The 15126-nt window shown below is 45.5% G+C and overlaps 1 protein-coding gene across 1 annotated transcript in view; it reads left to right on the top strand.

The window, feature by feature from the left end:
• The window catches only part of LOC117529349 (netrin receptor UNC5D-like), a 582155-nt gene that overhangs the window by 516554 nt on the left and 50475 nt on the right, over positions 1–15126 (top strand). The window contains exon 13 of the mRNA XM_034192105.1: positions 14543–14711. Coding sequence (XP_034047996.1) covers positions 14543–14711 — 169 coding nt within the window. The remainder of the gene's footprint in view (positions 1–14542; positions 14712–15126) is intronic.

The raw sequence follows: 15126 nt of genomic DNA, 5'->3' as shown, positions 1-15126 counted from the left end.
GTCCTAGGTGATGGTCAGACTAAGGGCAGTTCAGAACCTCCATGACCAGTAAAAAATCAAGGACCGAGACGTTGCCCGGTATGGCAGAGCCGGGGCCCCCCCCCTTAGCCAGGCCTGAGGTTGGGGCTCGCGCGCGAGCGCCTGGTCGGGCCTTAGCCCATGGGCCCAGCCGGGCTCAGCCCGAAAGAGCGACGTGGGCCCGCCCTCCTGTGGGTTCACCACCTGCAGAGGGGGCCATGGGGGTCGTGTGCATAGAGGATTGGGTGGCGGTCGAGGGCGGGTGGCCCGGCGGCCCGGTCCGTGCTTACAGCCCCTGGCTGTTGGGATGTGGAATGTCACCTCGCTGGGGGGGAAGGAACCTGAGCTTGTGCGGGAGTTGAGAAATACCGACTAGAGATAGTCGGCTCACCTCCACGCACAGCTTGGGCTCGGGTACCCAACTCCTGGAGAGGGCTGGACGCTTCATTTTTCTGGCGTCACCCATGGGGAGAGGCGGAGAGCTGGGGTTGCATTGCTTATTGCTCCCCAGCTCAGTCACCATGTGTTGGAGTTCACTCCGGTGAACGAGAGGGTCGCGTCCCTATGCCTTTGGGTTGGGACAGGTCTCTCACCATTGTCTCGGCCTACGGCCGAGCGGCAGTGCAGAGTACCCGACCTTCCTGGAGTCCCTGGGAGGGGTACTAGATAGTGCTGTGACTGGGGACTCCATTGTTCTCCTGGGGGATTTCAATGCCCACGTGGGCGGTGACAGTGAGACCTGGAGAGGGGTGAATGGGAAGCACGGCCTCCCCGATCTGAACCCGAGTGGTGTTCAGTTATTGGACTTCTGTGCTAGTCACAGTTTGTCCATCACGAACACCATGTTCGAGCACAAGGGTGTCCATAAGTGCACATGGCACCAGGACACCCTGAGCCGGAGGTCGATGATCGACTTTGTAGTCGTATCATCTGACCTTCGGCCACGTGTCTTGGACACTCGGGTGAAGAGAGGGGCAGAGCTGTCGACTGATCACCACCTGGTGGTGAGCTGGATCCGCTGGGAGGGGGGAAGCCGGTCAGACCTGGCAGGCCCAAACGTATCGTGAGTGTCTGCTGGGAACGACTGGCGGAACCCTGTGTCAGCGAGGTCTTCAACTCCCACCTCTGGGTGTCATGTTCTCCACCTTCATTGTCCATGCGGCCGCTCGTAGCTGTGGTCGCAAGGTCTCTGGTGCCTGTCGCGGCAGCAATCCCCGAACCCAGTGGTGGACACCGGCAGTAAGGGATGCCGTCAAGCTGAAGAAGGAGGCCTATCTTTGTTGGTAGGTGGGACCCCAGAGGCAGCTGACAGGTACCGGAAGGCCAAGCGTGCCGCAGCCCGTGCAGTTGCAGAGGCAAAAACTCGGGTCTGGGAGGAGTTCGGGGAAGCCATGGAGGAGGACTATCGGTCGGCCTCGAAGAGATTCTGGCAAACCGTCCGACGCCTCAGGGGGCGGAAGCAGCTCTCCACCAGCACTGTTTATGGTGCGGGTGGGGAGCTGTTGACCCTGACTGGGGATGTTGTCGGCGGTGGAAGGAGTACTTCGAGGATCTCCTCAATCCCATCATCACGTCTTCCGAAGAGGAAGCAGACACTGGGGACTCAGAGGCAGACTCATCCATTACCCAGGCCGAAGTCACCGAGGTGGTTAGAAAGCTCCTCGGTGGCAAAGCTCCTGGGTGGATGAAATCCGTCCTGAGTACCTTAAGTCTCTGGATGTTGTGGGACTGTCTTGGCTGACACGCCTCTGCAACATCGCGTGGCGATCGGGGACGGTGCCTCTGGATTGGCAGACCGGAGTGGTGGTCCCTCTGTTTAAGAAGGGGGACCGGAGGGTGTGTTCCAACTATAGGGGGCTCACACTCCTCAGCCTCCCCGGTAAGGTCTATTCCAGAGTACTGGAGAGGAGAATTCAACCGATAGTCGAACCTCGGATTCAGGAGGAGCAGTGTGGTTTTCGTCCTGGTTGCGGCACACTGGACCAGCTCTACATGCTCCATCGGGTGCTCGAGGGTTCATGGGAGTTTGCCCAACCAGTCCACATGTGTTTTGGATCTGGAGAAGGCGTTCGACTGTGTCCCTCGGGGCACCCTGTGGGGAGTGCTCCGGGAGTACGGGGTCCGGGGTCCTTTGCTAAGGGCTATCCGGTCCCTGTACGACTGCAACAAGAGCTTGGTTCGCATTGCTGGTAGTAAGTCAAACCTGTTTCCAGTGCATGTTGGCCTCCGCCAGGGCTGCCCTTTGTCACCGGTTCTGTTCATTATTTTTATGGACAGAATTTCTAGGCGCAGCCAGGGTGTAGAGGGGGTCTGGTTTGGGAACCACAGAATCTCGTCTCTACTGTTTGCGGACGATGTGGTTCTGTTGGCTTCGTCAAATCAGGACCTTCAGCGTGCACTGGGGAGGTTTGCAGCCGAGTGTGAAGCGTCCGGGATGAAGATCAGCACCTCCAAATCCGAGGCCATGGTTCTCGACTGGAAAAAGGTGCTTTGCCCTCTTCAGGTCGGGGGAGTGTCCTTGCCTCAAGTGGAGGAGTTTAAGTATCTCGGGGTCTTGTTCACAAGTGAGGGACGGATGGAGCGTGAGATCAATAGACGGATTGGTGCAGCATCAGCAGTGATGCGGTCGCTGTATCGGACCGTCGTGGTGAAGACAGAGCTGAGTAGGGGGCAAAGCTCTCGATTTACCGATCGATCTACATTCCGATCCTCACCTATGGCCATGAGATTTGGCTTATGACCGAAAGAACGAGATCGCGAGTACAAGCGGCCGAGATGAGTTTCCTCCGCAGGGTGGCTGGGCGCTCCCTTAGAGATAGGGTGAGGAGTTCGGTCACTCGGGAGGAGCTCGGAGTCAAGCCGCTGCTCCTCCACGGTGAAAGGAGTCAGTTGAGGTGGCTCGGGCATCTTTTCCAGATGCCCCCTGGACGCCTCACTGGAGAGGTGTTCCGGGCACGTCCCATAGGGAGGAGGCCCCGGGGGAGACCCAGGACACGCTGGAGGGTCTACATCTCTCGGCTGGCTTGGGAACACCTTGGGGTTTCCCGGAGGAGCTGGGGAGGTTGTGTTGATCGGGAGGTCTGGGCATCTTTGCTTGACCTGCTGCCCCTGCAACCTGACTCCGGATAAAGCGGAAGAAAATGGATGGATGTTTGTGACTTACGGAAACAAATAAGCACGTTATAGCCTTATTCCAAAATGGAGTAAATTAATTTTTTCCCTCAAAATTCTATTCACAACACCCCATAATGACAACATTTTTAATCTTTGAATTTTTTTTTAAATTAAAAAAACTAAAAAATCACATGTACATAAGTATTCACACCCTTTGCTCTGTACTTTGATGATGCACCTTTGGCAGCAGTTACAGCCTCAAGTGTTCTTGAATATGATGCCAGAAGGTTGGCGCACCTATCGTTGGGTAGTGTTGCCCATTCCTGTTTGCAGCACCTCTAAAACTCCATCATTTTTTTTCTCATGGTCTGAGAGTCCTTCAGGTGCCTTTTGGCAAACTCCAGGTGGGCTGGCATGTACCTTTTACTAAAGGAGTGGCTTCTGTCTGGCCACTCTGCCATACAGGCCTGATAGGAGGATTGTTGCAGAGATGGTTGTCCTTCTGCAAGGTTCTCCTCTCTCCACAGAGGCTGCTGGCGCTTTGATAGAGGAGCTAAGGTCTTTCTCTCCAGATTGCTCAGTTTAGACAGCTGGCCAGCTCTAGGAAGAGTCCTGGTGGAGCCGAACTTCTTCCATTTACAGATGATGGAGGCCACTGTGCTCCTTGGGACCTTCAAAACATCAGAAATGTTTCTGTACCCTTCCCCAGATTTGTGCGTGGAGACAATCCTGTCTCAGAGGTCTACAGACAATTCCTTTGACTTCATACTTGGTTTGTGCTATGACATGCGCTGTCAACTGTGGGACCTTATATGTAGACTGAATTCAACTAAACTTACCTCAGATAAACTCCAGTTAAGATGTAGAAACATCTCAAGGATGCACCTGAGCTCAATTTTGAGCTTCATGACAAAGGCTGTGAATACTTATGCAGGTGATTTATTAGTTAGTTTTTATTATTAATAATAAGAAGAAGAAGAAGGAGAAGAAGAAGAAATTTGCAAAATCTCACAAAAAATTCACATTGTCATTATGGGGTATTGTGTGTAGAATTTTGAGGAAACAATGAATTTCATCAATTTTGGAATAAGGCTGTAACTTAACAAAATGTGGAAAAAGTGAGGCACTGTGAATACTTTTCAGATGTCCTGTACCTACATGTATTGTAACACCCCTACCGGATACACATTTAAAGAATAAACCAGAACCAGAAGGAAGACCCCAGAAACAATTAGAACAGAACACAAACGCAACTAAAACTGGAATTATTTTAAATTCATGCAAAACTGAGACACACCACTACACACTAAAACACACTGGGGACAGACAGCAGGGACATGAACCACAACAGTGTCAGTCATCAATTCTACTTACATCAGTGGAATATCAGTGAAAACACTCAGAATTGTGTGAGTTTGCAGAAGTTCAACATTAAATATCAAACACATCGAAATGTAAAAGGAAGATAAAAAGTAATTTGGCACAATATAACCCTTTTAATAATTATCTTATTGGATCCAAGACCATTTAATTTTCAAATCTGCCCACTGAACATTAAAATCTGGATGGAAAAAACATCATTAATTAAACATTCAAACCTGTAAGAGCTCCGTGTGGCTGTTAATTAATGATCGTTAAAGCTGAACCAGACATCAGTTGATGCACAAAACCCCATATTTGAGATATAGTATAAGGGTACTACTTTGTGTCAAAAGTATTTAACAGGTATTTCCGCTACGTGTCACTGAGCAACAGGAAACATTAATGAGCCTATTTTAGTGCTAATCCATGTGCTGTGAATGTGTTATTTTTCAGTGGGCTATTAAAAAAATAAATAAAAATACCTCTGGTCAGCTGCTGCTGTTAGCCTGTGTAAAAAAACATACATCCGACCGCGTCAGTGATGTCACAACAAAAAGAACCAAAGTGCAGTTAGTTTGGATTGTAAAAATTGATGTGTTATAGGTGCATCTGAATTAACGTGTTAAAACATATTATCAAGAGCAGCACAGCATATAATGTAAACATGGAACGTCCCGCCTCTCACATTATGCAGATGAGTGTGTTTCGTGGCCCACATTCATCATGCCGCCCCTCCGGGGTTTTCCTACCTCAGAGATGGACAGTATTTGTTTATCACACCAGCACCACGTTACTTATGTTTGCCTGTTTTTTGTCTGACCACACAGATCGTTGCATATGCGTCTGCAGATTGGTGTTGGTTCATAAGGCCCCTGCGGGACACGGGGCGTCACCTCACTAATTGTCAGCGCCTGTAAGGCGACCAGACAGCTGAGCTGAGAGTGTGATGGTGAAAGTTCAACACGTGTTCTGTGCTGATCAGTTGGCGCTTGTTTGTTTTGTTTTGTTTTTCTCACCTCCTTCTCTGCAGGCATCAGTCTGTTGGTTGCCTCATGGAGGGATCTCAGAAGACACTACCTGGGAGATGTACACCATCATCAGCCAGGAGGACAGCAGGTGAGGAGGCTCACGCTGAGGAGGTGCGGGCGGCGCGGCTCTTTGCTTACGTCTTTAAAATTTCAACCTGTCATGCGGCGTTGCTCAACTCTCGTCGGCTGAATGCTCTCTGCAAACACACAAATGCAAATACATTTTTGCATATACACATCCCAGGCATATTCCCTCGCAGTGTGGGGTCTTCACTCATCATGCAGGCTCTACGGGGTACGACATAATGTCTTATAACTAAATTGGCAGCTGCAGACAGACTGAATTATGTCTTAAGCAACAGATACAAACACACGGTACTACACGGTACATTTCTGCTGCTCAGTGCTGTGTTTGCAGATATAACTACGACAGTATCTCTTTGTGTTTATACTGGTTCAAGCATTGCGTACCGTGAACTTTGTAATGCGATACGGTAATGCGTAGACGCATTCCACCCGCCAGCGAGAGCCTCTTTCTGCAAGTTTGCCGTTGAGTTGTTCCTCACAAAGCTATTACTCAAGCAGAAAATGGTTATGTAGATAAGAAGCCTTTGAAAGGTGTCTAACACCCCTGACATCTTTGCATGAGGGCCTGAAACGTTATCTGACAGCTAGACATCAGTGTGTTGACATGTTCCGATTTATAGTAGACAGTATCAGTGTGTCACCGCGTGTGCGAGAAACGCAGCAGCGAGATACTTCAAGAACAACAAGGCCAGCCGTCTGTGCCTGTCAGAGACGTTTGATTCCCCCTTCCAGCAGACGAGCAAAAGTGGCATTTAGTGCAATTTTAAATTCAAGTTTAATTTGAACTCCTATGTTCAAGGTCATCGGGGCGACGATACAGATCACACAGTGCATTACGCCTCAGTACTCAGTTGGTGGACTCGTTAGACGCTTCCCTGCCGAAAAACTGTCAATTCAAGCATGCCCTGTAGCTTCCTGCTTCCCTCTGATAAGCCCAATGCTGTTTACGTCTCCTGCTCTCATATTCGGAGCTGCAGGAGTTCGCGCGCTACTGAGCTGTCAGTCAAAGCCAATCTTCTGGCAGCCGCAGAGTCGGAGGGAGAAATAGAATCCTTTCTTCCCATTCAAATGTAGGACATCTACATAAAGACCATCCTTTCTAAAGCGTAGAAGAGCAATCGATCAGCTCCAACGTGGTTTCAGGTGTTCGCAAAAGTTTTTCCGTCTGTCCTCTGGGCTTTGCAAGGTTGTTTTGTGTGTGAGAGATCTTCAGCTCAGCAGGGCACAGTGGGTCGGCCAAGGACAAAACCGTGCTGTGTGATATGGTATGAACTGAAGGAAAGTTTCAAGTGAGCAGTATTATCCTGCAACATTTAAGCACAGCTTCCTCTATGTGCCACTGCATATTTGACCAATTTTACTTCTCTGAGTTTCACTCCTTGACATTTGCAGATATACATTTTATTGTTGATTTTCATGTTATTTAAAACTGACTTGTTAGTGGCAGCTGAGTTCACAAATGCTGTACGAAGACACTTAAAACTCTAGCTAGTTTTCCATACCATGTAAACATTAGAGGAAGAGGAGAAGAAGGAGGTGTATCTATTTACTCATTCTTTCACGTACTGTATATTACATGGTACATGTATTGAGCATAATGCACCTTGACACTTGCACCCTCGCACTGTCGCACAATTCGTTGTGCCAATGTGACCCACTTTGTCCCACTGGACGCTCCGTTATGTAAAATAATTATTTTGGAGAGGATTAATCATTTGCTCTCAGAATTTGACTGATGAAACCACCTCTAATCGCTCCCAGAATCACAGAGACATTTTCTACAGCTGTGCTTCATGACGTGGAGAACGTGTTTGGAATCATCTCAAAGGTAATATTATAATATTTATATTGTAATGGCTTTATAAACACCGCTGCATTTTCATTCCTTCTCATGAGTATCTGTAAAATTCTGTTTATGATAGATTTAACATCTCGTCATAATCGTTCAGATGAGCTGCACTGTGATGTGCTACCCTGACGCAGTGACTCACAGTGAGACGATGTTTTGGAATAGGTCACGCAACGTTCATGTGCAGTTAACTAAATTATGCGTGCCAGAGATTTGAACATTCATGCAGCCATGCACAGTTTACAACAGTTTCAAACGAGTTTACTCTCTGGCACTCTCATTGTTTGTTTGTTGTTTGTTGTGTTGTGCGCGGCTCAAATCATGCAAGTGTCAACGTACCTATAGGTGCAGACAAATCCACACAAATCCAGAGCAACAATTGCTTTTTTCCCCAGAGAAATGTATTTATCTTGGAAAAAAAATGGCTCAGTGCATCACTTATATCCATGTACACTCATGTCAGTACTTTATATATTCACAGTATACCCACAAACCAAGGCACCACTATACTTCTGCATTAGAAGCATGGGTCCCAACTGTATCTGCCACCTGAAGCAGAGTGCTGCAGAGCACAACATAAGTGCTGCTTGTTGTTTCAACCTGAAGCTGTTCTGGTTTTCACACTCAGTACCCTACTGTGTCCTTTAAGTCTCAGTCCACTCATGCCTGACATGTTGGTCTGAAATGAGGTGTGGTCAGGCTTAGTGATGGTGCATTGTTATCATGTAAGCACAGAAACTGATTGCACTATAGACCTGCAAGAAAAGGTATGGTCAATACTGTGTATTTGCGGTATAGTAACCAGCACAATACTCAGACGCATCTTACCAAAAGTGAATTCAGAACACGTGTACACTCTGCTTATATACACAACCAAACTGGATTTACAACAAATATTAAACAAAATTAAAGCAAACACTCAGCAAAACAAAAAAAAAAACCTCACCTTACTGCTTCACCTCAGGGAGCTTTAGCGGCCACTGTCCACTGCTGTATTGTGATAAGCTGGCGCAGGTCCGTTGACTTGCCAGAAATCTTCCCATTTTCTAAATAGCAGAGTGCTGTGCACTGACACATTTGTGCATTAAAGCAGACTAGCACATTGTCCCTGGGATCCATGGGCTCTAGTGTTCATAAAATAGGTACCTGACATTTTTCAAGGGTGTAATACAATTATGCAAAGTTTCTGTAATGATTTGGAGTGTCCAGAATGTAATTATCAATGTCAATTCTTCACTGTTGTTAAGTAATATCCATAATTTCTCCCAAATATTAGTCCTATCAATGTTCCATTGTGGCAGCGTTCATCCTTGACCCAAACTACATGCATATAGCAAAAAGCAAACGTCAGCTCTCCCCAGGCTGTATGTGATTGAAGTTACACAGACGCACACCACGCATGCACTCAAACATGTATACAGAGGCCACTTGGCTTTTAATATATAGATGATTTACCACCTCCTGCTGGAATGGCATGTGAGTCCAGAATGTAATTATCAACATCCATTGTTCACTGTTGTTAGCTAATATCCCTAATTTCTGTCAAAATATTAGTCCTATCAATGTTCCATTTTCGTGGCATTCATCCTTAACCCAAAATATATAAACATACCAAACGGCAAATGTCAGTTCTCCCAGATTGTCCGTGATCAAAGTTATACACACGCACGCACTCAAAAATGTACACGACCACTTGGCTTTTAATATATAGATGATTTACCGCCCCCCTGCTGGAATGGCATGTGAGTCCAGAATATAATTATCAATGTCCATTGTTCACTGCTGTTACCTAATATCCCTAATTTCTCTAAAAATATTAGTCCTATCAACTTTGCATTTTCACGGCATTCATCATTGACCAAAATACATAAACATACCAAACAGCAAATGTCAGCTCTCCCCGTGATCGAAGCCATACACATGCACACACACATGTACACCAACCCCATTGGCTTTTAATTAAAGGGGATGACAAGTAGCACTCTGAATGCTTTATTTCATATTATGCCCAAAATGCACCCATGGTGAATTTTGAAGATGAATCCAACCTCACTGCACCAGTGGTTTTTTTTGTTGTTGTTGCTCAGATTCCCTAATGCAGGGGTGGCCAAGTTCGGTCCTCGAGAACCACCTTCCTGACACTCTTAGTTGTCTCCTTGCTCCAACACACCTGAATCCAATGAAAGGCTCATTAAAAGTCTGCTAACGAGTGTTTCATTGGATTCAGGTGTGTTGGAGCAGGAGACAACTAAGAGTGTCAGGAAGGTGGCTCTCGAGGATCGAACTTGGCCACCCCTGCCCTAATGTCTCAAGAAGAACAACAGTTGCACAAGCCTTAACCCATCTGCACTTTGCATTTCAGACTATACACTATATGAGAATCATGGGAAATTTGCTCTTGGTTTTAACTAATAAACCTTATTTGATTATTTACATTTTAACCTCCTGAAGACGTGTATCTTTGTTCTTATAACCACCCGAAAGATGCACAATAATTATCTTTAATCTTTGCTCACAGGCAATCTTTCTAATGACATTATTCTCAGCAGCAGGTAGCAGCAGTTTTCTCTGCAGTCAGGGGCTAATTAGCACAAAGTTCAAGTGCTAAACCCAGTGCTTTGAGGCTGTGTTTTTTTGGCACTATATATATATATATATATATATATATATATCTATATATATATATATATATACTATAACCACTTTAATCAATTTGGTGTGTAATTGGCAACAAGAGTAAATGTTCACACAGCAGCCAGTCAGTAACAGGAACTAAAATTCAGTGAAACATGTGGAAACGCCATATTCTTCACAAACATAACACTCTTCAAATCTGACTTAGTCATCATGTTTGCTGATTACACCACTGTGGTGGGGCTCATCTCCGGGTGAATGAGTCCACCTACTGAGCGAGGTGGAACAACTGTCTGCGTGGTGTACAGAAAATAAACTTTCTTCTGAGTACAACTACAGGAGCAACAAGATGGACAGTGGCGGGAAGGCAAGGAGACTTGGTGGTGGAATGAAGATGTTCAGGAAAGCATAAGGCGAAAGGTGGTAAAAAAGAATTGGGATGGTCAGAGAGATGAAGAAAGTAGACAAGAGTACAAGGAGATGCTGCATAAGTTGAAAGGAGAAGTGGCAAAGGTTAAGGAAAGGGTATATAGTGAGCTGTAGAAGACATTAAACACTAAGAAAGATGAGAAGGACTGAGAAATGAACATATCAGAGGGACAGCACAGGTTGGACAGTTTGGAGACAGTCAGAGAGATGAGATTGCGATGGTTTGGACATGTGTAGAGGGACCCAGGGTGTATAAGGAGAAGAATGCTGAGCATAGAGCCACCAGGCAGGAGGAGAAGAGGGAAGCCAAAGAGGAGGTTTATGAATGTGCTGAAGGAGGACGTTCACGCATCATCAAGAAGAGAACTTCCTACTAGTCCTAGGGCCCTCTAGTCGCAGTATTAAGGAGAGCATGTTGAAGTTGGGTAGTACGATGAATTAGTGGTTAGCACTGTTGCCTCATAGCAAGAAGGTCATAGGATCAATTCCCATCTGTCGCCTTTCTATGTGGAGTTTGCATGTTCTCCCTGTGTTTGTATGTGTTCTCTCCAGATGCAGGTTGGTGGACTGGGAACTGTAAATTGTCCGTTGGTGTGTGTGCGGGTGTGAATGTGTTTGTTTGTCAATATGTGGCCCTGCGTCAGACTGGGTTCCTGTCCAAGGTGAACCCCGCCTCATGCCCTATGACTGCTGGGATAGGCTCCAGCCCCCCCACACTGTAACCCTTAATTGGAGTTAGCGGTTGAAGATGAGTGACATTTATAGACAACAGTGTGATTAATGGTGTATGTCAACAGAATCATGTTTATTTTGTAAACTTAACTTTAAAATCAGTTTGGTTTGTAATATACACCATCAAATATATAAAGAGGTTAGGACTACTGAACCCTGGGACTAGTGGACCCTCCACCTCTCCACCAAAGGACAACTCACACGATTAATTTTTTTTCATGCGATAAAATAAGGTTGCATACTTTTTGCATGCACCTCGTATTTGCACTGTGTGAAATTGGAAGTCTTTAATGTTGTATGCTAATGGTGTTAGCACTTTTAGCAGCTACTGGTAACTTGACCTTTTAGGGTCTGTTATTGCATGATTATGGAGAAAATAAGCGGCTCGTAAATTTTAGTGCCCATACCAAGGAAAATCCCAAGTCCCCAAAAATATGATTTAATAAACACCCGAACTTAGGTTACCAAGCTAGCTTAGCTTGTTCCAGCTTGAAGACAGGGGCATGTTCATTCTTCTTTCCTCCCGAGCAGCTCATACATGGTGTTGTCCAAGCTCCATGTCTTTATTATCTCATGGGTTTGTGATCATGTAGACAGTGTAAGCGCTGCCAGCATGGCAACGCCCAAAGCAGAAAGTTCTGGGGTTCATATTGGCTCTTCCAGGTCTCAATAGGAAATCTAAGCAGGGAATATCCAGTATATTTACAGTATATAGTTGTGACCACAAGATCCTCAGTTGAAATCCCCAGACATTGAATGGGAAATCAGCACTGCAATTTACTTTCTCAATCAGGATCAAAGGAGTCAAAATAGGAGATAAAGAGCAAAGGTATGATTGGGATCAAAGGAATCAGGATCAAAATGTGATTATCGAAGGCAGGATCCACCCTTAATCTAAATCAACACCAAAATATCCTTGACCCGAGGCCTGCCTCAGCATGAATTTCAGTGGAATCCTTTCATGTCTTTTTTTGCAATATTCTATTGCAATATAGACAGACAGGACTGCAGAGTTAAAAATGTTTTAAAGGATGCAATGCTACAAGATGAGTGATGCTGTTTCACAACACATGAATCGTAACACACACACCGTTCCACTAATGCCTCCACAATACAGGACCCAGAGCGTACTGTCCGTCTGTAAGGTGCCCAGTCAGTCCAGCTGCATTACTGATGGTGGTCCATTGATTGCTCCCAGCCTTTAGGGCTTCCAGCCAAGATTGGACTGCTGGCCAAGAGCGGCTTGGGACAGCTAATCTCTCACCATGCAGGCCGGCCAGGACTTCATAGCACCATCGACCCACAAAGCTTACACGCTGTGTGCTAAAGCCTGTCCTGCCCAGAACTGCTGTCCATTAGTCTTGGTGCTTTAATCTTCTTCTATCTGTGTATCTGTGTCAGCTGGTCAGGGATTGATTCATTTTAAGTGTTCCAAGATGTCATCATCATCAATTTTATTTATATAGCGCCAAATCACAACAAACAGTTGCCCCAAGGCGCTTTATATTGTAAGGCAAGGCCATACAATAATTACGTAAAACCCCAAACCCCCTGTGAGCAAGCACTTGGCGACAGTGGGAAGGAAAAACTCCCTTTTAACAGGAAGAAACCTCCAGCAGAACCAGGTTCAGGGCGGGGGCAGTCTTCTGCTGGGGACTGGTTGGGGCTGAGGGAGAGAACCAAGAAAAGACATGCTGTGGAGGGGAGCAGAGATCAATCACTAATGATTAATGCAGAGTGGTGCATACAGAGCAAAAAGAGAAAGAAACAGTGCATCATGGGAACCCCCCAGCAGTCTACGTCTATAGCAGCATAACTAAGGGATGGTTCAGGGTCACCTGATCCAGCCCTAACTATAAGCTTTAGCAAAAAGGAAAGTTTTAAGCCTAATCTTAAAAGTAGAGAGGGTGTCTGTCTCCCTGATCCGAATTGGGAGCTGGTTCCACAGGAGAGGAGCCTGAAAGCTGAAGGCTCTGCCTCCCATTCTACTCTTACAAACCCTAGGAACTACAAGTAAGCCTACAGTCTGAGAGCGAAGCGCTCTATTGGGGTGATATGGTACTATGAGGTCCCTAAGATAAGATGGGACCTGATTATTCAAAACCTTATAAGTAAGAGAAGAATTTTAAATTCTATTCTAGAATTAACAGGAAGCCAATGAAGAGAGGCCAATATGGGTGAGATATGCTCTCTCCTGCTAGTCCCCATCAGTACTCTAGCTGCAGCATTTTGAATTAACTGAATGCTTTTCAGGGAACTTTTAGGACAACCTGATAATAATGAATTACAATAGTCCAGCCTAGAGGAAATAAATGCATGAATTAGTTTTTCAGCATCACTCTGAGGCAAGACCTTTCTAATTTTAGAGATATTGCGTAAATGCAAAAAAGCAGTCCTACATATTTGTTTAATATGCGCTTTGAATGACATATCCTGATCAAAAATGACTCCAAGATTTCTCACAGTATTACTAGAGGTCAGGGTAATGCCATCCAGAGTAAGGATCTGGTTAGACACCATGTTTTTAAGATTTGTGGGGCCAAGTACAATAACTTCAGTTTTATCTGAGTTTAAAAGCAGGAAATTAGAGGTCATCCATGTCTTTATGTCTGTAAGACAATCCTGCAGTTTAGCTAATTGGTTGTGTGTCCTCTGCCTTCATGGATAGATAAAGCTGGGTATCATCTGCGTAACAATGAAAATTTAAGCAATGCCGTCTAATAATACTGCCTAAGGGAAGCATGTATAAAGTGAATAAAATTGGTCCTAGCACAGAACCTTGTGGAACTCCATAATTAACCTTAGTCTGTGAAGAAGATTCCCCATTTACATGAACAAATTGTAATCTATTAGATAAATATGATTCAAACCACCGCAGCGCAGTGCCTTTAATACCTATGGCATGCTCTAATCTCTGTAATAAATTTTATGGTCAACAGTATCAAAAGCAGCACTGAGGTCTAACAGAACAAGCACAGAGATGAGTCCACTGTCTGAGGCCATAAGAAGATCATTTGTAACCTTCAGTAAGTTTACTTACTTGTTCATAGGCAAAGGTTTTGCTTTGTGCCGTCTGGATCGTTGCTTAAGTACATTTCAGTGATTTCCATCATAGTGATCCTTTTGGTCTGTCACACTGACTTCATTGTGTTACTGTGTTCTTGTGTGTGTGTGTGTGTGTGTGTGTGTGTGTGTGTGTGTGTGTGTGTGTGTGTGTGTGTGTGTGTGTGTGTGTGTGTGTGTGTGTGTGTGTGTGTGTGTGTGTGTGTGTGTGTGTGTGTGTGTGCAGTTCTGCATCCAACACTGGGCTGGAGATCTTTTTAAGCCCTGCTGTCACATACGGTCCACCAGGCCTTGACCTGGCCTGCCCCATAGCCATGACTATAGCCCATTGTGCTGAGGTTGCTGCTGATAATTGGACCATCCAACTAAAGAGACATGCACAGGACAAGTGGGAGGTGAGCAATTTTACTTTTGCTGAATATGGTTCAGTGGTCTGCATCAGGTCCTCAGTTTTGAAGTAACATCCGTGCAGGCTGTTAACGTGTGTGAACACATCACCTTCGGCAGCACCTGAATGTCACCACAATCTGATGAACGCCTATGACTTACCAAGAATTTACATTTTGCAGAGTTGCCATGGAAGCGTGGAGCCGATTTCAGGGTTGCCAGCTCAGATTTGTCATTCTGCATAAAATTCAGGGTTTTACATCAAGCTGTCATACATCCTAACAAATGTCAGACTGAAGGCAAATGTCAGCTATTATTAAAAAGTATTTCAAGTTTGTCAGCATTCTTATTACTATTATTAATTATTATTATTGTTATTATTATTATTATTATTAGGCGGCACAGTGGCTTAGTGGTCAGCAC

Source organism: Thalassophryne amazonica, chromosome 17 (assembly GCF_902500255.1).
Source record: "Thalassophryne amazonica chromosome 17, fThaAma1.1, whole genome shotgun sequence".
In the NCBI taxonomy this organism is placed as follows: Eukaryota; Metazoa; Chordata; class Actinopteri; order Batrachoidiformes; family Batrachoididae; genus Thalassophryne; species Thalassophryne amazonica.
Note: the sequence above shows the minus strand (reverse complement) of the source record. Positions and strands in the feature narration are given on the sequence as shown.